Raw genomic sequence first — 24,467 nt, forward strand, 5'->3', positions numbered from 1 at the left:
GTGCCTGTAAACAGGAAAGTGGCTTGAAGTGTGTATACTTCAATGCAAGAAGTATACGAAATAAGGTAGGTGAACTTGCAGCGTGGGTTGGTACCTGGGACTTCGATGTTGTGGCTATTACGGAGACATGGGTAGAACAGGGACAGGATTGGCTGTTGCAAGTTCCAGGGTTTAAATGTTTTAGTAGGGTCAGAGGTGGGGGCAAAAGAGGGGGAGGTGTGGCATTGCTTGTCAAAGATAGTATTACAGCTGTGGAAAGGACGATGGATGAAGACTCGCCATCAGAGGTAGTTTGGGCTGAGGTTAGGAATAGGAAAGGTGAGGTCACCCTGTTAGGAGTTTTTTGCAGGCCCCCTAATAGTCCTAGAAACGTAGAAGAAAGGATTGTGAGGATGATTCAAGAGAAGAGTGAAAGTAATAGAGTGGTTGTTATGGGGGACTTTAACTTTCCTGATATTGATTGGGAAAGCTATAGCTCAAGTTCGTTAGATGGGTCAGTGTTTGTCCAATGTGTGCAGGAGGGTTTCCTGACACAATATGTAGATAGGCCAACAAGAGGTGAGGCCATACTGGATTTGGTTCTGGGTAATGAACCAGGCCAGGTGTTAGAATTAGAGGTAGGTGAGCACTTTGGGGACAGTGACTTTTACTCTAGTGATGGAGAGGGATAAGAGTGCACTACAGGGCAAGAGTTATAGCTGGGGGAAGGGAAATCATTTTGCGGTGAGGCATGACTTAGGATGTGTGGCCTGGAAAAGTAAGCTTCAAGGCAAGGGTGTAATTGATATGTGGAGCTTGTTCAAGGAGCAACTATTGAGTGTCCTTGATAAGTATGTACCCGTCAGACAGGGAGGAAAGGGTCGTGTGAGGGAGCCGTGGTTTAATAAGGAATTGGAATCCCTTGTTAAATGGAAGAGGGCGGCCTATGTAAAGATGAGGCGTGAAGGTTCAATTGGGGCGATTGAGAGTTATAAGGTAGCCAGGAAGGACCTGAAGAGAGAGCTAAGAGCAGCAAGGAGGGGACATGAAAGGTCCTTAGTTGGTAGGATTAGGGAAAACCCTAAGGCTTTCTATAGGTATGTCAGGAATAAAAGAATGACTAGGGTAGGAATAGGTCCAGTCAAGGATAGTAGTGGGAAGTTGCGTGTGGAGGCTGAAGAGATTGGGGAGACACTGAATGAATACTTTTCGTCAGTATTCACTCAGGAACACGACATTGTTGTCGATGTGAGTACCGAGTCACAATTAAGTAGAATGGACGGCTTTGAGGTATGTAGAGAAGAGGTGTTGGAAATCCTGGAAAGGGTGAAAATAGATAAGTCTCCTGGGCCTGATGGCATTTATCCTAGGATTCTCTGGGAAGCAAGGGAGGAGATTGCAGAGCCATTGGCCTTGATTTTTATGTCCTCGTTGTCTACAGGAGTAGTGCCAGAAGATTGGAGGCTAGCAAATGTGGTTCCCTTGTTCAAGAAGGGGAGTACGGATAACCCTAGTAACTATAGGCCGGTGAGTCTCACTTCTGTTGTGGGTAAAATCTTAGAGAGAATTGTAAGGGATAGGATTTATGCACATCTGGATAGGAATAATGTGATCAAGGATAGTCAGCATGGTTTTGTGAAGGGCAGGTCGTGCCTCACAAACCTTATTGAATTCTTTGAGAAGGTGACTAAGGAGGTGGACGAGGGGAAAACAGTAGATGTGGTGTATATGGATTTTAGTAAGGCGTTTGATAAGGTTCCCCATGGTAGACTAATGCAAAAAATACGGAGGTATGGCATTGAGGGTGAGTTGGAGGTTTGGATTAGGAGTTGGCTGGCTGGAAGAAGACAGAGGGTAGTAGTTGATGGCAAAGGTTCATCTTGGAGTGCTGTCACTAGCGGTGTTCCGCAAGGATCTGTTTTGGGACCATTGCTGTTTGTCATTTTTATAAATAACCTGGAGGAGAGGCTAGAAGGTTGGGTGAGCAAGTTTGCAGATGATACGAAAGTCGGAGGAGTTGTTGACAGTGAGGAAGGATGTGGCAGGTTACAGCGGGATATTGATAAGCTGCAGAACTGGGCAGAAAGGTGGCAAATGGAGTTCAATGTAGCTAAGTGTGAGGTGATTCATTTTGGTAAGAGTAATAAAAAGATAGGGTACTGGGCTAACGGTCGGATACTTGGTAGTGTGGATGAGCAGAAAGATCTTGGTGTCCATGTACACAAATCTTTGAAAGTTGCCACCCAGGTAAATAGTGCGGTGAAGAAGGCATATGGCGTACTGGCTTTTATTGGTAGAGGAATTGAGTTCCGGAGTACTGAGGTAATGTTGCAGTTGTATAAGACTCTGGTGCGGCCGCATCTGGAGTATTGTGTGCACTTTTGGTCGCCATACTATAGGAAGGATGTGGAGGCACTGGAACGGGTGCAGAGGAGGTTTACCAGGATGTTGCCTGGTATGGTAGGAAGATCGTATGAGGAAAGGCTGAGGCACTTGGGGCTGTTTTCATTGGAGAAAAGAAGGTTTAGGGGTGACTTGATAGAGGTGTACAAAGATGATTAGGGGTTTGGATAGGGTCGACAGTGAGAATCTTTTTCCACGTATGGAGTCAGCTATTACAAGGGGGCATAGCTTTAAATTAAGGGGGGGTAGGTATAGGACAGATGTTAGGGGTAGATTCTTTACTCAGCGAGTCGTGAGTTCATGGAATGCCCTGCCAGTAGCAGTGGTGGACTCTCCTTCATTATGGGCATTTAAACGTGCATTGGATAGGCATATGGAGGATAGTGGGCTAGTGTAGGTTAGGTGGGCTTGGATCGGCGCAACATCGAGGGCCAAAGGGCCTGTACTGCGCTGTATTCTTCTATGTTCTATGTTCTATGATCCAATATTTTGGGTTATAAATATCAGGCATTTTGAACAGTTACCCAGAGCGGCAAAGAGTAGCTAGCAACGACAAGAGAGATTGCTTGCAGAAAGATCTGCTCTCTAAAAGGTACCTTTATCTAACAAAGACCTGTGAAGCAGAATCCCTCAGAAGAAGAAAAGAGAACAGACGAAAATCTAGAGGACACTCGGCAAAGCTGCCTGGTTTTGAAACGTGATTTTTTTTGTAAATCATAATCAGGAGTTTTATTGGATTTGTATTGTAGGGGGGAGGTAAAAGATAAGTTTAAGAAAAAGGAGCTGTAAGTAGTTGTTAGTTAATATTCTCTGTCAGACTTAAAGAAATAATGTTGTTAATTTTTATTTTAAATCGTGACTTTTGGGATAGCTCTTTGCCTCTCGAATTTTAACAGATTATAGCATTGGGTGAATCTTTTCTGTGTTGCTGATTTAAATTAGCAGAGGGGTTTACCCCATGTCATAACAGTACTGGTTTCTCTGACAAATCCAGCCAGATCCAAGGCCATGGCAGTATGGGTGGTTCCTATGTTCAACGGGGGAAGGAAGAAATGTATCAGGGCACTCATGGTCCAGGATTTGTTGGTTTTGGGAGTACACAGGTGTTTGTTCAGTCCAAAAAGTAACTCCAGAATGGTATGTTGCCTCCTAGGTGCCAGGGTTAAGGATGTCACAAAATGGTTTCAGGGCATTCAGAACCAGGAGGGTGAAAACAGCAAAATGAAAAGCAGGGCTTCAAAAGTTGCAACCTCTGGATTGCTATTCTCTTCCACATAAGAAGAGAATGATAAAACAGATGAAGGTGCTGGAGAGCAAGCCAGGAGGAAAGGCTTTACATTTGTCAGGCATTGAGATATGTACAAGTTGAATGGGTCTCATAGAATAAAACAGTATAGAAGAGGCCCTCTGGCCCATCAAGTCTGCACCAAAAAAACCCCGAAGTCTGTGCTAGTCCAATTTTCCAATGTTTCAGCCGTAGCCTTGCATGTTATGACATTTTAAGTACTTATCCAAATACCTTTTAAATGTTTTGAGGTTGCCTGCCTCAACTAATTTTCTACACAGGGCATTCCAGAATCCTACCACCTCTCTGCTGGATGAAAAAAAATGTCCTCAAATCCCCTCTGACCCTCTAGCTTTGCACCATAAAACTATAACCCCTTCTTATTCATCCTTCAACTCAGGGGGATAGCTGCTTCCTATCTACTCTGTCCATGCACCTCAAATCTTATACACCTAAATCAGGTCATCTTGCAACCTTCTCTGCTCTAAAGAAAACAACCTGAAGTTATCCAGGATGTGAGCATAAGAGGTACAGTTAGTAAGTTTACAGATAACACCAAAGTTGGAGGTGTAGTGGACAGCAAAGAGTGTTACCTCAGATTACAAAGGATCTTGACCAGATGGGCCAATGGGCTGAGAAGTGGCAGGTGGAGTTTAATTCAGATAAATGCGAAGTGCTACATTTTGGGAAAGCAAATTTTAGCAGGACTTATACACTTAATGGTAAGGTCCTAGGGAGTGTTGCTAAACAAAGAGACCTTGGAGTGTTGGTTCATAGCTCCTTGAAAATGGATTCGCAGATATACGATAATGAAGAAGGCACTTGGTATGCTTTCCTTTATCGGTCAGAGTATTGAGTACACGGGTTGGGAGATCATGTTGCGGCTGTACAGGACATTGGTTAGGCCACTGTTGGAATATTGCGTGCAATTCTGGTCTCCTTCCTATCGGAAAGATGTTGTGAAACTTGAAAGGGTTCAGAAAAGATTTACAAGGATGTTGCCAGGGTTGGAGGATTTGAGCTATAGGGAGAGGCTGAACAGGCTGGGCCTGTTTTCCCTGGAGCATTGGAGGCTGAGGGGTGACCTTATAGAGTTTTACAAAATTATGAGGAGCATGGATAAAGTAAATAGGCAAAGTCTTTTCCCTGGGGTCAGGGAGTTCAGAACTAGAGGCCATAGGTTTAGAGTGAGAGAGGAAAGATATACAAGAAACCTAAGGAGCAACTTTTTCACACAGAGGGTGGGACGCGTATGGAATGAGCTGCCAGAGGATGTGGTGGAGGCTGGTACAATTGCGACATTTAAGAGGCATTTGGATGGGTATATGAATAGGAAGGGTTTGGAGGGATATGGGCCAGGTGCTGGCAGGTGGGACTAGATTGGGATGGGATATCTGGTCGGCATGGACGGGTTGGATCGAAGGGTCTGTTTCCATGCTGTACTCTGACTCTATGATTCCTCACAGCTAAAATGCTCATTCCAGGCAACATCCTGATGAATCTCCTCTGAACCCCCTCCAATGCAATCACATCTTGCCTATAGGGCAGGGGCCGGAACTGTACACAGTACAAAATCAGAAATTGCTGGAGAAGGTCAGCAGGTCTGATTGCTTTCTCTCCATAGATGTTGAGTTAATGTTTTGTGTTCAGTGACCCTTCTTAAGAACCAATTGTAGCTAGGCAAAGGATGGTTCTGTTGATGCATGGCTTCCTGGCTTCTACCTTGTGGAGGTTGAGCACCAGCTCACTGATACGTCCTCCTATCTCCCCCGATCATGACCGCACCACAGAACACTCGACCACTCTATCCACAATTGTCACCGCCATTCGTTTCATCTGGTGATCTCCCTCCAAGCTCATAGCTTTCCAACCCAGCACAGCCCACATCTACGTGTTCCCCAAAGTCCACAAACAGGACTTCCCAGGCAGACCCACTGCTCCTGCCCCACAGAACTCAACTCTTCCTACCTCGAGTTGATTTTTTTCTCCCCTTGTCCAGTTCCTTCCCACTTAGACTGCAATTCTTCTGATACTTCACATCAGTTTCAGAATTTCCAGTTTGTGGGCTTCAGCCGCCTCCTCTTTATGCAATCCGTCAACTTGTCCATTCCCCATCAGGAAGGTCTTAGGACTCTTTGCTTCATCCTGGAAAAAAGGCCTGAACCATTGCAATATGCCATCATACTTCTCTGCCTGGTTGAGCTCGTCCTCATTCTGAACAACTTCTGTTTTAACTCCTCACACATTCTTGAAGTCAAAGATGTGGCCAAGGGTACCCACATTGGCCCCAGTGATGCCTGTCTCTTTGAGGGGTAAGTGGAATATCCCTTGTTCCAGTCCTACTCTGGACCCAGCCACAACTCTCTCACCAGTATATCAATGACATCGTCAGTGCTGCTTTCCTTTCTCGTGCTGAAGTGGAAAAGTTTATCGACTGCACTTCCAATTTCAACAGACGTCATCTTCACCAGGTCCATCTCGGACTGCTCTCTTCCTCGACATTTGTTTTCCTTTCTGGGTATAGGATGGCCACCAATATCCACTACTAAGCCACTCACTCCCACAGTCACCTCGATTATACATGCTTGCACCTTCTTCCTGTAAAGACTCTATTCAATTCTCTCATTTCCTCCATCTGTGTTGCACCTGTGTGGGGATGCCAATTTTGACAAAGGGTCCTCCCCAATGTCCACCTTCTTCTTCAACTAACGATTCCCCGCTGCTGTGGGTGCAAGGTCCTCAGCTGCGTCGTACTCATTCTCCATACTTCAGACCTCACCCCCCTCTTCCCTCACAAAAACGATAGGGCCCCTTCATCCACACCTACCATTCCATCAGCATCCACATCCAATTGATCATTAGCCTCAATTTCCACTACCTCCAGCAGAAATGTCACCAGACATATATTCCCCTTCCCTCCCCTGTCAGCATTCCAGAAGGACTGTTCCCTTCAGGACACCATGGTCCACTCCTCCCAACATCTTATCATAGGGCACCTTCCCATGCAATTGCAGAAAGTGTAACACCTGCCTGTTTAATTCCTCCCTCCTCACTATCCAAGGTCCTGGACACACATCTTCTGGCTGAAGCAGCAATTTACCTGCACTTCACTCAATCTAGTCTATTGTATTCACTTCTCACAATGTGGTCTCCTCTACATTGCATAGATGGGCGACTGCTCTGCAGAACACCTAAGCCTGCCGACAAAAATGATCCTCAGGTTCCAGCTGCCTGCCATTTCAACACATTACCATGTTCCTTCGCCAATATTTCTGTCTTGGGCTTTGCTGCATTGCTCTAGCAAAGCTAAGCGTAAGTTGGAAGAACAACACCTCATTTTCCGCTTGGGAACCCCGCAACTTTCTGGTCTCAATATCAAGAGCCTGAGCATGTTCTCTCATGACCTTACCCTAACCCCCACAACCAGGCCTTGTCACCAAATGGACTGCTACGACAAACAACCAATTATCAGCCATCAATAGTCCCCATTTTACATTCTCTCAGGCACACCTTTACCCATGCCTTTGACTGTGCGACTGTATGCCACTCTCTCAAGGATCTATCTGCACCTATCGTTTACTCCTTCCCCCTCCCTCAATCCCTTCATGACAATATGTACCAACCTTTTCTTAGCTACAATCAGTCTGAAAAAGGGTTACCAGATCTGAAACGTCAATTCTGCTTACTTTTCACAAAATTTGCCAGATTTGCTGACCTTTGCCAGAAATTTCTGCTTTTGTTTCTGATTTAGTTCTCCCTACTCCTACAGGCCAGTGTGTTTTCATATGCCCTCTTTGTTCTCTTAATTGCTCTCTTTAGTTCACCACTGTGCTTTCTAAACTCCATGAAGAGCTCTGTTGATGAACTCCCTTTGCACCTCATTAAACATCTCTTTTCCTTCTTATCTAATCCTGATGGTTTCTAGACATTTAGGATTCTCTGGGCTTGTGGCTCCTACATTTCACTCTCTGTTGGGCATATACAGTCTCCAATTCTATTTTCAATGGCCCCAATGTACTACTGTCAACTTACTGAGAAGTAGCTGTCAACTTCAGTTAGAACTGTAAAAAGCTCTTTGAATACATTTCAAGAAATCTGCCCATTCACTCTGTGGCTATTCTAATTAATGTTGGGGAATTTAAAATCTCCAAATATAATTGTTCTATTATTGCTTTTACACAGTGGAGTGTCTACATATCGGTTTTCTATTTGGGGGTCTATAATTGATGCCTAGCAGTCTATCTTCCCTTTTTTCTCAAAAGCTCTCCTTTGGACCCTTTAAAGACTTTTTTCAGGGTATCGTTAATCCTTACTGTAGTAACTGACTCCTTAATTATTAATGTGACACCACCTCCTCTTTCACACCGTCCCTATCCTGCCCGAATATCCTAAATCCCACAATGTTGAGTTGCCAGTCTTGCCCCTCCCTCAACATTCAAGGTGATTGCACTGAAAATGTCATTATCTCCAGAACTTGCCACATCCCTAGCCAAACTGTTCATCCGCAGCAACAACACTACCACCGACCTGAAAATGTGCAAAATTGCCCAGGTATCTCCAATTACTGCTCCGGTTTACTCCAGATCATCCGTAACAGGAGCAACAGCTGCTTAATAACAACCTGCTATTTTGACACTCAGTTTGAGTTCTGCCAGGGTCACTAATTTCCTGAATTCATAACAGCCAAATACTGGCAAAGAGGTGAGGTGAGAGTGACAGCTATTTCTCAGGGTCGAGGTCCAACTATTTTCAACTACTACATTAATGACCTTCTCTCTATCATAAGGTCAGAAGTGGAAGTACTCACTGATACTTGCATAATGATCAGTATCATTCATCACCCAAATGTCCAAATGCAGCAAGATCTGGACAAGATGCAGGTTCGGATAGATAAGTTGCAAACAATAAGCACAGGTGCTAGGCACTGACCATCTCCAGATAGAATCTACCCAGTGGCCCTTGACATTCAATGGCATTACTATTATTGAATCCCCAACTATCAACATTGTGGGGATTACCATTGACCAGAAATTGAACTAGACTAGCTACTTAAATACTATGGCTACAAGAGCAGGAGAGAGGCCAGGAATCGTGCAGCGAGTAACTCATCACTTAACTCCCAAAGTTTATCCATTATCTACAAGACACAAGTCAGGAGTGTGATGGAATACATTGCATATATCTGGATGAGTACAGCTCCAACTTGAAGCTTCACGCAAAATCATCCAGGACAAAACAGCTTGCCTGACTGGCATCACATCCACAAACATTCACCCACAATCAGCAACAATGATATATACCATCCACAACTCACACTGCAGAACTTCACCAAGGTCCTTTAGAAAGTGCCTGCCAAATGCACAACATCTTCCATTTATAAAGGCCAATGGCGGCAAATGCATGGGAACACTGCCACTTGCAAATTCCCCTCCAAGACCCTCACGATCCTGACTTGGGAAATATCCTGCTGTTTTTTCAGGACCACTGGGTCAAAATCCTGGATCTTGCTCTCTTACTGCAGTTTGGATCTACAACATGGATATCTTAAAGAGTCAGCAAATAAAGCAAATTTGATCAAAATCTACCAGGAAGTAACCAGGCATGTTAAAGACTAATGCATTTTATACTGTCTATATGGATTTTTGTTCAGGTCTCTGATGGCAGACTGGTCAAGAAAGTAAGAGTGCATAGGATCCAAGGTAAAGTGACACATTGGATCTGCAGGGCTCAGTCATGGGACCTTGCTTTTTATTCTGTATCTTAATGATTTGGACTTAAAGGCAAGGGGTAAGAACAAGAAACTTGTGGCTGAGAGAAAAATTGATCAGGTGTTAAACAGTGAGGATGATAGCTCTAAACTGTAAGGAGAGTTTCTATGGAATTATTAGGCGGATAGAACAATGGCAAATAGAATTTAACTGAAAATGTGTGAGTGATGCTCTTGAAGAGGGTTAGCAAGGCAAGAAATAAATGCACCATAAGTGGCAGTTCCATTAAAAATACAGAAGATCTGAGATACAATGCCTGCACATCCACACATCCCTTAAGATAGCAGATGTGATGAGGCTGTGGTTTCAAGAGGTGAATTTTGTCCTTTTTTGAAGAGAAGTTTTAAGACAGAGGGGATGACCTGTCTGTTTGAATCCAATAAAGTAAACAGCTGGTGGCCTTTGGTTTCTTTTTAAGTTAGAATGAGTGCAGTCATGCTTCCCCAGAGTCAGGATTTTTAGTTTTAGTTTCAGTCTCTCAGTCGAAGTTGTTAGGATTTTCAAGCTGGGTTTGGAAGCTGTAGTACATCTCTACTTGCTAATCGCTCTTTCTCTCGAAGTTTTCCTCCAGACTAGAGAATTGAATGCGAGATAATCTATTTGACTGAATTTGTCTTTGCCAAGGCCGTGTTTATGGGATGTTACTACATTGGAACAGATAGCTTTTAGTAGTGAAATAATCTATTATTCTGTTAAGTTTTCCAATAGATTTATGTTATTCCAATTTCTTCTTTCTTTTCTTCTCTTTTAACAATAGTGTATGAATAAAGTATGTTTTGCTTCAAGACTCATAGTTTGACCAATCGAATTGCACCTAGAATGCAATATCTGGCACTTGCTTTTAAAAGAAGTTGGGTCTAGGTTATTTTCTTAATATTTTTGAGGGTGTTTGGCCTGATCTATTACACAGGGAAGACAGTGGTTAAACAGGCTTACGTGATATTTGCCTTTTTTTTAAGACAAACTAGAAAGATTCTACTGGAATTATATAAAACGCTGGTTAGGTCACAACTGGTGTACTGTGTGCAGATCTACTCACCACATTAGGAAGGATGCGATTACACTAGAAAATTTGCAGAGGAGATTTACCAGGATCCTGCTTGGGCTGAATAAATCTAAGCTTAATCAGTCTGAGGGAAGTCTGAACAGGCTTTGGTTGTTTTCCTTGGAAAATCAAAATTTTGAGAGGAGACCTGTGGAGTTGTGTACGATTATGCGTGGCATTGCTAAGTTGGTTGGATAGGTACTTTTCTCAATCCTGGAGGGTTCATTAAATAGGGGTCATAAGTTTAAAAGGTAAGTAAAATAGTAACAGGGGAGTTAAAGATAATTTTTTGCTGGGTTTAGATTTCAATGGCTGAAAGGGTAGTTGAGTCAGGAACTCATAACATTTGAACAGGATTTGGGTGGCTATAGCCTCCAGGGCTATGGGCCAAGAACTGGAAAATGAGATTAGTCTATCAGATTTTTGTTGACTGATTCAATCACAATGGGCCGAATGGGCTCCTTCTGCATTGTAAACATTTATGTATCCATATAATCCAACTGTGGCAGAATTCAATAAAACTTGAATTCAAAGTTAGTCTAATATTAGTCTATATTAGACTATAGTCTAATATAGACTAATATTAGATTAACTTTGAATTCAAGTTTTATAGACTATATTCAAGACTATAGTCTAATATAGTCAATGTTAACACTGTCATTTTTTGGAAGCAGCCATCAGATTCACTAATATCCTCTACAGAAGGAAATGTGTCATCCTTACCAGCCGACGTGAGTCGAAGCCTACATTAATTTGGTTAATCCTTAAATACCCCGAGAAAAGGCATAACAAGCCAAGCAGTTGTAACAAACTAGCAGCAAGTCTAAAGAAAGGACAAAAGCAGAAGTACCATCTTGACCTTTGGATCAGAAATAGCAAAGGCAAATGCATCCCTGTTACTCCTGCAATGTCCTCCTTTGCAGTATCTGATCACTTGCTATAAAATTTGAAAAGCTTCCCATAGACGAGTGAAATAATAGCCTGACCATTCCTCAGACATTGACATCAGAAGAATTGCACTCATCCAGACACATGGGAAGTATTCTCTCCTGACTTCTATATTGTAGATGGTGGAAGGCACTGTGGTGAAGGGAGGTGAGTGATGCAAAATTCCTTGTGTCAAACCTTCTTGCATGGTCATTTAATTATATGACTAGTCTAGTTTATTTTCTGGTCAAGGGTAACCCATAGGATGCTGATTGTGAGAGATTCAGAAGTGGTCATACACTCAGAAGTACATCTCATTGAAAATGTCCCAGACACCGCTACTATCGTTCCTCCTGATGTCATGTTCTAAATGCATGACTGATGCAGCAGAGGTGTTCACACAGCAGTATATGGTCTGTAAGGAAATGGGCTGGGAATCATCATTGACTCCATATTCTGTGAAATCTTATGGCATCAGGTCAAACATGGCAAGGAGACATCCCCCGATTTACGATTCCCCTTGGCTGATGCATCAGTACTCCAAGGGTTGCAATAGCACAGAATATACTCTTGGTAGAGGAGTTGAGTGCCCATTGTAAGAATGGCAGTAACTGGCAAAGCTGGCCAACTCCTAAATAACATAGCTGCTAGAAAGTTCTGTAACAGGAGTCAAAGAAACCCACAAGAGAGAAATATCCACTTAACCGTATCCTCAGCAGGACTGAGGAACTGTTGCACCACATGTCTGTACATTACAGTATCGGTTGGAGAGGCAACCAGATAGTGCTTGCAGAGATTAAATTGACCCTTAATACTCAGTGGTATTAGTATCACTGAATCTCCCACTTAGAGCATCCTGTGGGTTACCATTGACCAGAAACTGAATTAAACTAGCCATATAAATACATGGCTACACAAGAAGGTCAGACTGTATCTGGTTAATTCTTAAATATCCTTAAATCTCTCATCTCCCTTTTCCCCAGTGCTTTCCACCATCTATAATGTAGAAATCAGAAGAGAACACTCCCTACGTGCTTGGATGAGTGCAGCTCTTTTGGATGTGAATCGAAGAGTAATGGTTAGTAAATTTGCAGATGATACCAAAATTGGTGGTGTCATGCACAGTGAAGAACGGAACATTGATCAGATGGGCCGATAGGCCGAGGAGCAGCAGAGACAATTTGATTTAGAGAAATGTGAGGTGTTGCATTTTGGGCAGGCAAATCAGAGCAGGACTTATTCACTTAATGGTAAGGTCCTATGGAGTGTTGCTGAATAAAGAGACCTTGGGGTGCAGGTTCATAGTTCCTTGAAGGTGGAGTCACAGGTAGCGAAAAACACACTTGGTACACATGCCTTTATTGGTCAGTGCTTTGAGGAGTTGAGAAGTCACGTTGTGGCTCTACAGGGAATTAGTTAGGCTACTTTTGGAATACTGTGTTCAATTCAGGTCTCCCTATTATAGGAAACGTTGATAAACTTGAAAGTGTGCAGAGAAGATGTACAAGGATATTGCTGAGGTTAGACAGTTTGAGTTTTAGAGAGAGGCTGAACAGGTAAAGGCTATTTTCCCTGCAGTATCAGAAGCAGAGTGGTGACCTATAGAAGTTTACAGAATTAATTGGAGCATGGGTAGGGTGAATACCGAAGGTTTTTTTTGCCCCAAGGTAGGGGAGCCCAAAAACTAGATGGCGTAGGTTTAAGGCGAGAGGGGAATGATTTAAGAGACCTAAGGGGCAGCTTTTTCACACAGACTGTGGTGCACGTATGGAATGAGCTGCCAGAAAAAGTGGTGGAGGCTGGTAGAATTACAACATTTAAAAGGCATTTAGATAGGAACATAAATAGGAAGTGTTTAGATAGATACAGGCCAAATGTTGGCAAGTGGGAGTAAATTAATTTAGTATACCTGGTCAGCATGGACAAGTTTGACTGAAGGGTCTGTTTCCGTGCTGTACAATTGTAGGACTTTATGCTCAAGAAATTGGATATCATCCAAGACAAAGCAGATCACTCGACTAGCACCCCTCCACCACCTCTAACATTTCTGCCCTTCGCCACACAAAGTAGCAGCAGTATGTGCTATCAACACAATGCACTGCAGTAATGCAACAAGATTCCTCTGACAGTATATTTCAAATTCCTAGTCTCTGCCATCTAGAAAATCATAGACAGCAGATGCATAGGAACACCACCATCTGCACGTTCCTTCCAAATCACATTCCATCCTGACTCGGAAATATATACTGTTCCTGTCCTGACACTGAGTCTTAATCTGAGAACTCCCACCCTCACATCACAGCAGATTTACTTACACCACACAAACTGTAGCAGTTCAAGAAGGCAGCTTACCACCACCTTACCAAGAGCAATTAGGAATGGGCAATCAATCCTCACCCAGTCAGGGATATCTATGTGCCGTGAATGAAAAATATTCAAGTCAGCATGAACCATCGACAAATAGTCATCAAAGCGTGGAGACTGTATTTGAGAATGGGTGAATACAGTTAATGCTATCACTTTAATGAGCAGCTTTGAAGTGTTTTCTTTGTCCTCCTCTGAAACAAAAACCATTTTAAAGTTGAGAGAAGTGGACCTGACAATGGTGAAGGCGTTTTTTTTGCCAACTGGACAGTCTCCAATCCACTGAAAAAAACTTTGAAGGAGTTTGCCTGATTCTTGAGAACTCGCTTCAAGAGGCCACTCGCTTTTGTTTGATGATCTTTGCACTGAATCCAGGCAATGCAGTGGAGGCATGGCTGATAGAATTTCTCTTGGCTCTTTACATGTCATTCATGCACAGACCTGCTGTAAGTGGAGTGCAAGTGTGGTGACCAGACCATTTTGTATAATTAGACTTGCCGAACTTTTGGAGGTCTTCGTTGTCAAAAACTTGGTGTTTGGTAGAAGACTGATCTGGCACAGCTAATCCACTGCCGGACAGCCCAGTCAATGATCATCTTTTGACAGAAGTGGAGTACCAGGCTGACTAGGTGTGGGCTGCTATGAGTTTAGCGTTGACAATTTTTAAGAATACGCCAAGTCTACTGCGAACACATTTAAAGAAGAATGATTTGCAAATCAGTGCAGAGTGGACAATGACACTGCAGCTATCTTCAAATGATAGATCATGTGAGGAGGAACTTGCTACAATTGCTCAAAAAGGCAAAAATCTGTTAATTTTGCTGCCTCACAGTTTGAATTCCAACATCTTCCTTATGGGGCATAGCAGTGCCACAGAAGGAACGAAAATGAAGTAAAATCCCATATTTTGGATCTCATGACTCCATGGGATGTCTTGACCCATGTGCCCCAAAGACATGCATAATCAGCTGTTCAGGAACATGAAGACCCATGATAAAAACTCTCAACACTAAGTAGGAGTCACCCTCAAACAATTGCTGATGACAAATATACAACATTACTAAAAGGATTCAAATTACCCAACAGGCAAATTGTTCCAAATTTGTGTAAAATAGGATCCCTTTTTACAGTCTTTGAGAGAAAGTGAGGGCTGCAGATGCTGGAGATCAGAGCTGAAAATGTGTTGCTGGAAAAGCGCAGAAGGTCAGGCAGCATCCAAGGAACAGGAGAACCGACGTTTCGGGCATAAGCCCTTCTTCCTGAAGAAGGGTTTATGCCCGAAACGTCGATTCTCCTGTTCCTTGGATGCTGCCTGACCTGCTGCGCTTTTCCAGCAACACATTTTCATCCCTTTTTACAATGTTATGTGATGTGCCTTGGTTCATTGGGCTGTTATTTTAGTTATTACCAGCAGAGGGTACTCTGGTTAGACTCCTTAATTTCTGAAATTATCAGATGATCAGCTCATTTTGTCTGACAATCTAATTATACCTTTTTCAGACCAGGCTAAATTATAGTGGCAACACAAATTCCTTATTTATTTCAGAAGACTTACATCTCTGGCGAGAACTACCCTGTCTAAAAATAATTCTCTATTCACATGCATGGTACCCAGTTCTCAGTTTGTTCCTGCCAAAATGCAGAATGTAATTAAATCCTCTTTATAATATTAAGCAAATATCCTGCAGCTGTTTCAGAGAACTACGGGTGTGAAGTGTACTGGTGCCACACCTAATTGGAGAAACACACCTCCTTATAATTAGTGTGACTCATACATTGCTTCAACTCCACACAGTAAAAATGTTAAAATTGCTAAAACTATGCCAAGTAAAATTTATTTTCTGGCCCTTTTGCCATTGTTCCATTGTGTTCTGAATCACTGCACAGTACATAGTGGTTATGTTATTGGATTAATGATCTTGAAGAAAGAGTTCAAATCCCATAAGAGCTGGGGAAATTAAATTGATTCATTAAGTAAGCACAGAATATTTCAAAAAGGAAATATTAATAATGTTGACCACAGAACAACTAAACTGTTCTAAAATTACATGTAGACTGTCAAATAGAAAATATAATGATTTTATCCAACCTCAGATAATTGTGCAAAACTCCACACAGTCATTCGCCCAGTGTAGGTTTGTGCTGGGGGCTCCGGTTTCCTCCCACAGACCAAAAGACATGTGGGCTAGATGGTTTAGCTGTGGTAAACATGGAGTTACATGGATGGGGTGGGTCTAGGTGAGACACACTTTGGAGTTCAGTGCAATCTTAACTGGGCCAAATGGACTTTGTCTGCACTGCTAGGATTCTATGATTCATCATGGCTACCACTGACACCAAAAACTGCTAGCCCAAAGTGGACAAGATCTCCAAAAAGAACGCACTTAACGACACAGAAATCAAGTTTCTGCAAAAATACAAGAAAGCAGAGAAGATCCCGAAAGGACTACAGACCACAACCCAAAATTATCTTGCAATGAACTCTCTGCCTATGAATTCTGTGCGTGTGCACTTCTCTCCACTTCACATGACGAAGCAGCAGCACTCCAAAAGCTTGTGATTTCAAAAACCTCTTGGCTTATAACCTGGTATCATGTGCTTCTGACATGATTCTTCCAGATAAAAAAAGAAAATAACTGCATTGCAGACAGGAGAGAGAAGGTTCATTAGATTGACCTCTGAGGTGAGGGGGTTGTCCCAATATGAGAGCCGAAGTAAATTAAGCCCATAAATGAGTTCTGAATGTAGTCTCGCTACCATAAATGAGTACTGAAGATAACTAAGCAGCTTGACACAGTGGAGGTAGAGAGATTGTTTTCCCTGCCTCTCAAGGGGGCACAGTTTTAAAAGAAGGGGCAATCATTCAAAACTGAGAAGAGGAAAAGTTACTTGACTAAACGATTGAGTCTTTTCACATTTCTGAGGGGGTTGTGGATACACATTACTGAATCAAGCTGAGATAGATATATTTTTGGTATCTCAGGAAACCAAGTGATGAAGGGAACAGATGGGTCAGTGACAAGAGCAACCATGATCGTACTGAATAGCAGAGCAGGTTTGATAAGCCATACTGGTCTTCTCCTGCTCCTGTCTCTTACGTACTTATCCTCAACTTCCCATCTGAAGGTGGTGATGAACTGCCTTCTCAAAAGCAGCGAGCCATAATAATAAATGCTGGCCAACCAGCAACACCCATGTTTCATGAATGAATTTTAAAAAACTGGCCATCATCATAGATGATAGAAGGATGCCAATGATAACATAGGAGAATTGAATTAAAAGGGTACTCTTATAATTAATCAAAGTTTAGCCACTTTGAATTAATTCCTTCAAATGATCGCACAGGGGCAAAAGGGAATTGCACAAATCTATCAGCACTAAATCTCATCGGATCCAACATAATTAAATTCAGATTTTAGATAATTTACCTTGTTTTTTTCTTTTATAAAAAAAATTCATTCACTGTCGTGTGATTTGAGTGAATGCTGAAGACATATTAAAAGTAATAAATTTATTAAGGGCCAACCTTACTTCAATACTCGGAAATTAATCTTTTTTCTTTACAAAGCAATTAGCAGAGTAAAGTAACTAATGTAGAAAAGCATTCATTTACATGATATAAAACAAAATAAAGATTAAGATTAGAATGAAGGTAAAAACTGAAATATAAACATACTTTAAAAATCTACAGGCATTTTTTAAAATCATGGAATGAATAGATTTTACACTCCTGAAATACAAAATTAGTTTTCAGAGCCAGACAGATTGTTCAGAAATAATTACGGCATTATACATTTTAAATATTTTGTTACACTTCGTTGAATAAGGCATAACATTTTGGAGGGATTTTTACAAAGAGAAGATACAAAATGTGAAACTCAGCACAATTTAGTGATTTTAACTTGTTTTCTGCCAGTAAGGACTTGAACAGTGCAACCTGCGGAGGAATTGGGAATACTGAAATTAGTTTGAACTTTTGAATTTTGCTGTATGGGTGTGAAGTCCAAAGATTTCTAAGCTTCACAAATCATTGACAGTAAACATTGATAATTTTGCTGTTTTTCAACCAACAAATCTGAAGAAGCATTGTGCAGTGGGACTGGAAAGCTACCAGTATAAAATTTCCATCCAGAAGAAGGCAAACTGAACGGGGCAAAAATAAAAACAAAAGTGGCAAGCAAACCTCTAGGATCATTAAGTCAAGGCAAAAATGAGAGAATATTTAGTAATGCTTGGATGTATGGAAAGACAACTGATATTTCACCAACGGAATTGTGATTTTTCAGAATTATTCAAATGAACAAGCAGATGCAACATTGAAGTGTATATGGATAATTGGAAGACATACGAAAAGATCTTCAAGAGTGTTTGGTAGAAATTCGGTTCATAGACAGTTAATAAAGGGGCAAACCCTGTTGCTTATTTAGAAGTTATGTACACAACGGTTATTAGTAGGACCATGTTATCTATACATGTAGACAAGTTAGATCGGAAAACAGCACAATTTAAAAAACATAACAAAACAAAATAGCAACTGTTCTTTTCCAGCACCACACTCTTAGACAGTGGAACATTTCTGATGATTTTAAGGAAGAAATTGCCTCTTTTGCCATGTTAACCAAGTGTTAAGATGTCTGCAGCATCACCCAACAGTAATCTGCACTGGATCAGCACCATCCTTAGCAACGGTGCTAACCTTTCCTGTTCCCCTACAAGCATCATGGTGCACATGAACGTTCTTGCCGATGCCCTTACCAGCATCAACAATTCTGAGAAACATGCAAAACACCAGGTTCTCATCCAGGCATGCTCCAAAGTGATTGTAAGATTCCTGACTGCAATGATGAAATATGGCCACATTGCAGAGTTTGAGATTACTGATGACATAGAGGTGGGAAAATATTTTTAAAGAGAGGTGATGTCAACACATTTGAAGAACAGAGAGAATATCTTTATCAGAATATCTATAACATGGAGACCAGGTGGGACAGTTGGTTGATCAGCAGGTTAGTGGGAATCGGGTTAAGCTGACATCTCTCTGCAAGTGCAAATTTAGGTAAACAAACCAACTAAAGAAAGGTCAACAGCATACTAGGTTTTAAGAATAGGGACAGCAAATACAAAAGTTAAGTAATGTTCAAATTGTACCAAATATGAGAGGACACATAGTACTCTAGATAGCTTTGGTCACATCTGGGCAGTGAAGTTAAATATCACACAACACCAGGTTACAGTCCAACAGGTTTAATTGGAAGCACTAGCTTTCGGAGCGCTGCTCCTTCATCAGGTGGCTGTGTTGTGCAGCGCTCGGAAAGCTAGTGTTTCCAATTCAACCTGTCGGACTATAACCTGGTGTTGTGTGACTTTTAACTTTGTACACCTCAGTCCAACACCAGCATCTCCATATCTGGGCAGTGAAGGTATTTTAAAGACTTTGAGAAACTTAAGTTTGTGAGAATGATACCAGGAATATCAAACTGTACTTTGGCGAAGATATTTGAGCCAATGAAACTGTTTACATTCAACAAGAATAGCTTAAAAAAACAAGAGTTGTCACAATAAGTAAATATGGTTATAGAACAAAAATGAAATTACAATTTCCTCTAGATGTCGAGCCAATGACAAGAATTTACTAATTTAAAATGTCTCAAATAATAAGGGCAATGTGAAATTTTTAGCTGTAGTGGGTTTTCATGCAAGGAGAGGGATTGAGGCAAGGACATGACATGTTAAAAGGGAAAACTGGATAATTATTTGATATAGAACAAAGTATTAAGGGCAATGGAGAGATAGCGAGAAGTGTATTGCTTGAACAAAAGAAAGGCAAAACAACTGTGCAAATGGTTTTCTTTTTGCACTGTACCCAACAATGTTTCCACATCTGCTCTTGCTTGCGTTCTTAACTTTCCAATGCCTAGATGAATCCTACATAAAATGCAGTCTTTAAAATTGAAACAAATATGTTGTTGCAATGTTGTCAGAGACTTAATATTTAACGAAATATTCAATCTGATGATCAACTGAAAGAAGTTACACAAGATTCCACTGATAAAGTAAACTAATTTAACATGCCAATAAATACAACAAACAAGCACTAACAAATAAACATGATTTTAGGTGAATATATCACAATCACATGTACTTTAAATTAAAATTCTCAATTGAGCTCTTTTTTTTTATGGCTTCCCCTTAGTCTTTGGCTGTTTCAAAGGTTTCTTCACTTCCTGGGACCAAACCAAAGGGCCACAGCTCTCAGGAACTCATTTTGATTTTCCTCAGTTTTGCTCTGGTCGGGACCCTTCCACAAGCTTCCAGAAAACAGCCGTTCATCACATTCCTTAAGCACTTCATGACTGCGGACACCTCAGGAATAACTTTGATTTTACTTTGGGCCGACAGCCATGCTGCAGTCCCCAGCTCCATCTGCTTGCACCCACTAATTTAGGAGCTTTCACTTTTAACCCACATGGTGTCTTGAAAGACATCTTGCAAATAATTTCCCAGAATGCAGAGGCATTGACCTAATGGTATTATCGCTAAACTATTTGTCCAGGAACTCTGCAAATGTTCTGGGGACCCTGATTCAAAGCCTGCCATGGCAGATGGTAAAATTTAAATTCAATAGAGAATATAGTATTAAGAATCAAATAAAGGATCAGTGGTGGGTGGACTACTTTTCATCATCTACATAAATGACTTTGATATGAACATAGGAGGCATAGTCAGTAAGTTTGCAGATGACACTAAAATTGGACCAAGTTAAAAATCACAAACACCAAGTTATAGTCTAACAGTTTTATTTGGAAGCACTAGCTTTCAGAGCTCCACTCCTTCTTCAGTCGGTTGTCGAGTAGGACTATAAAACACAGAATCTTTACCAAAAGATTACTGTGTCATGGAAATAAAATGTTATATTTAACAAACCTCGATTGTCGTTAAGTCTTTCATCTTTTAAGAGGAGAGGCATGAATCAAACCAAATAATCAATCATCCTAACAAAATAGTGCCTGCCCATCTCGTTTGGATAATCGAGGTTCCTCTGTACCTGAGAAAGGAGTAGCGCTCTGAAAGCTTGTGTTTCTGAATAAACCTGTTGGATGATAAACTGGTGTTGTGTGAGTTTTGACTTTGTCCACCCCAGTCAACACCAACTCCTCCATATCATTGACCAAAATTGGAGGTCTGACAGCGAAGGAGGTTACCTCAGAGTACAACAGGATCTTGATCAGATGGGCCAATGGGCTGAGGAGTGGCAGTTGGAGTTTAATTTAGATAAATGTGAGGTGTTGCGTTTTGGAAAAGCAATTCAGAGCAGGACTTATACACTTAAAGGTAAGGACCTGCAGAGTGTTACTGAACAAAGAGACCTTGGATTGCAGGTTCATAACTCCTTGAAAATAGAGTCACAGGTAGGTAGGATAGTGAATAAGGCAGTTGGCATGCTTTCCTTTATCAGTCAGAGCACTGAGTATAGGAGTTGGGAGGTCATGTTGCAGCTGTACAGGACATTGGTTAAGCCACTTCTGGAATATTGCATGTAATTCTGGTCTCCTTCCTATTGGAAAGATATTGTGAAACTTGAAAGGCTTCAGAAAAGAGTTACACAGATATTGCCAGGATTGGAGGGTTTGAACTATGTGGAGAGGCTGAATAGGCTGGGCTATTTTCCCTAGAGTATTGGAGTCTGAGGGGTGACCTTTTCGAGGTTTATAAAATCATGCGGGGCATGGATAGAATAAATAGATAAGATCTTTTCCCTGGGGTGGGGGAGTCCAGAACTATAGGGCATAGGTACAGGGTGAGAGGGGAAAAATAAAAGGGACCCAAGAGGCAACGTTTTCATGCAAAGGGTGGTACATGTATGGAATGAGCTGCCAGAGGAAGTTGTGGAGGCTAGTACAATTGTAACATTTAAAAGGCATCTGGATAGGTATATGAATATGAAAGGCTTCGAGGGATATGGGCCAAATGCTGGCAAATGGGACGAGGGGCATGTCTGGGGCATGGTCGAGTTGGACTGAAGGGTCTGTTTCCATGCTCTCCATCTCTATGACTGCAAAATCATTGTCAATGTCAGAAAAACCTATCTGGATCACTAATATCCTTTAGGAATAAAATCTGTAGTCGTCTTTACCTAGTCTGGTGTACATGTGATTCCAGACTCATGGCAATGTGATTCACTCTTAATTGCTCTCTTATCAATTAGGGATGGGCAATAAAAGCTGGCCCAGCCAGAGGTGCCCATACCCCATGACTGAATCTTTTAAAAATTCTAAGCTCCAATGCAACGGAAATGGAGGTTAATTGAAATGTCTGATAGATTTTAGATTAACTAACTTGCAACTCTAAAATCAACTTTAGAGATTCTGGGATCCACCTGAATAATTGGAAATTCTAATGTAGTCAAAGCCAAGATTTACCCTCTCTAGTTCTCCAGCTGAATTAGGACCACTGACCATTTTATGGCTTTCACTCTCCTAACTCTGATCTCATAAGTACTCTGAGCTGTAATTTCCCTGATCGGTTTACCAAATCCTCAACCACATTTGTCATAGCGGCAGTAGTGTAATTTCCAAGCTTGATACTCTCCCTTCAGATGAAATAGTCTGCAAACTGATGAGGGGGGTGTAGGAGCCACACCCACTACCTGCAGAAAGAATTGAGACGCAGCTGGGTATGGACAGTCTGGTAAGAGGCCCTTCTCTGTGCTAATTACATAGCTACAGCACTTCCATTTCAATTCATCCATTCTAAACTGTATAGAATTAATGAACTTTGTGCTTTTGTAACGATCATCTGAGATGTAATTTTATTTCGATAAAATAAACAGTTGAATAGTTGGGAAAACTGCAGTTGTTAAAACAGGAACAATGCAATAAGGAAGGAAAATTACAACTCAAGTCAGAAAGATTTTCACATCACGTATCTAAAAGGTGCCAGGTGCAACATGTCTCATGCAGATATATTTAATTTGAATGGAAGCAAGTAAAGAATTAAAAAAAGAGTATAAACAATGTGTTCAATGAAATATATCCTCAATTGGGTTGTCGGTCATAAAGCTTGGTAACATACTTCATTTAACTGCTATAAATGTATATAACCCAATATAAAATTAACAAGAGTGTTGTTAAGTCCCAATAAAAAGACAATGAAGAGTATGTTATTCAGTGGTTTAGAAGATCATATAATCTGTTTATAAAACATAGAACAATACAACACAGAACAGGCCCTTCAGCCCACAATGTTGTGCTGACCATTGATCCTCATGTGTGCACCCTGCAAATTTCTGTGACCATATGCATGTCCAGCAGTCTCTTAAATGTCCCCAATGACCTTGCTTCCACAATGCTGCTGGCAACGCATTCCATGCTCTCACAATTCTGTGTAAAGTACCCGCCTCTGACATCCCCTCTATACGTTCCTCCAACCAGCTTAAAACTATGACCCCTCATGTTAGCCATTTCTGCCCTGGGAAATAGTTTCTGGCTATCGACTCTATCTATGCCTCTCATTATCTTGTATACCTCAATTAGGTCCCCTCTCCTCCTCCTTTTCCCCAATGAAAAAGTCCGAGCTCAGTCAACCTCTCTTCATAAGATAAGCCCTCCAGTCCAGGCAGCATCCTGGTAAACCTCCTCTGAATCCTCTCCAAAGCATCCACATCTTTCCTATAATAGGGCGACCAGAACTGGACGCAGTATTCCAAGTGCGGTCGTTTTATAGAGCTGCAACAAGATCTCACGACTCTTAAACCCAATCCCCCTGTTAATGAAAGCCAAAACACCATATGCTTTCTGAACTTAGAAATAACTTTTATTCCTCTTTCCCAAGATATTTCCTAAATACAAGATAAAAATGAATTTGAAATGACTTTTAAGACCTCTTACCTCATCAGATTGTCGAATGCACTTCAGTGGTATCCACACATTGCCCACCATTGTATCCCAAATTAGTCCTTTGTTCCAGACCTCAACAATCAACCCAAGTTCCAAACGGCTAATCTCGCTGTAAAACAAAATTATTGCACTGTTTAATTACAAAATTATGCCATGTTCTTCACAAAGAACCATAGACTACTGTCAGAATCCAGAATCTGGTCCTCCTGGGAGCAGATGTGGCGGAGACGAAGGAATTGGGAGAATGGGATGGCGTTTTTACAGGGGGCAGGGTGGGAGGAGGTGTAGTCCAGGTAGCTGTGGGACCGACCGACCGACTCCCACAGCTACCTGGACTACACCTCCTCCCACCCTGCCCCCTGTAAAAACGCCATCCCATTCTCCCAATTCCTTCGTCTCCGCCGCATCTGCTCCCAGGAGGACCAGTTCCAAAAACATACAACCCAGATGGCCTCTTTCTTCAAGGACCGCAATTTCCCCCCCGACGTGGTCAACGATGCCCTCCACCACATCTCTTCCACTTCCCGCTCCTCCGCCCTTGAGCCCCGCCCCTCCAACCGCCACCAGGACAGAACCCCACTGGTCCTCACCTACCACCCCACCAATCTCCATGTACAGCGCATCATCCGCCGTCATTTCCGCCACCTCCAAACGGACCCCACCACCAAGGATATATTTCCCTCCCCTCCCCTATCAGCATTCCGTAAAGACCACTCCCTCCATGACTCCCTCGTCAGATCCACACCCCCCCACCAACCCAACCTCCACTCCCGGCACCTTCCCCTGCAACCGCAGGAGGT

General features: G+C 41.9%; 1 protein-coding gene across 12 annotated transcripts in view; it reads right to left on the reverse strand.

Annotated features, from left to right (window-relative positions):
• The window catches only part of unc13bb (unc-13 homolog Bb (C. elegans)), a 640,614-nt gene that overhangs the window by 335,170 nt on the left and 280,977 nt on the right, over nt 1-24,467 (reverse strand). For all 12 annotated transcript variants that reach the window (XM_087989458.1, XM_087989459.1, XM_087989467.1 and 9 more), the window contains one exon: nt 23,659-23,776. In XM_087989458.1, the coding sequence (XP_087845584.1) occupies nt 23,659-23,776 (118 nt within the window). The remainder of the gene's footprint in view (nt 1-23,658; nt 23,777-24,467) is intronic.

Source organism: Chiloscyllium plagiosum, unplaced genomic scaffold (assembly GCF_037043375.1).
Source record: "Chiloscyllium plagiosum isolate Xiang-an unplaced genomic scaffold, Cpla_swu_hap1 HiC_scaffold_1, whole genome shotgun sequence".
NCBI classification, from domain to species: Eukaryota; Metazoa; Chordata; class Chondrichthyes; order Orectolobiformes; family Hemiscylliidae; genus Chiloscyllium; species Chiloscyllium plagiosum.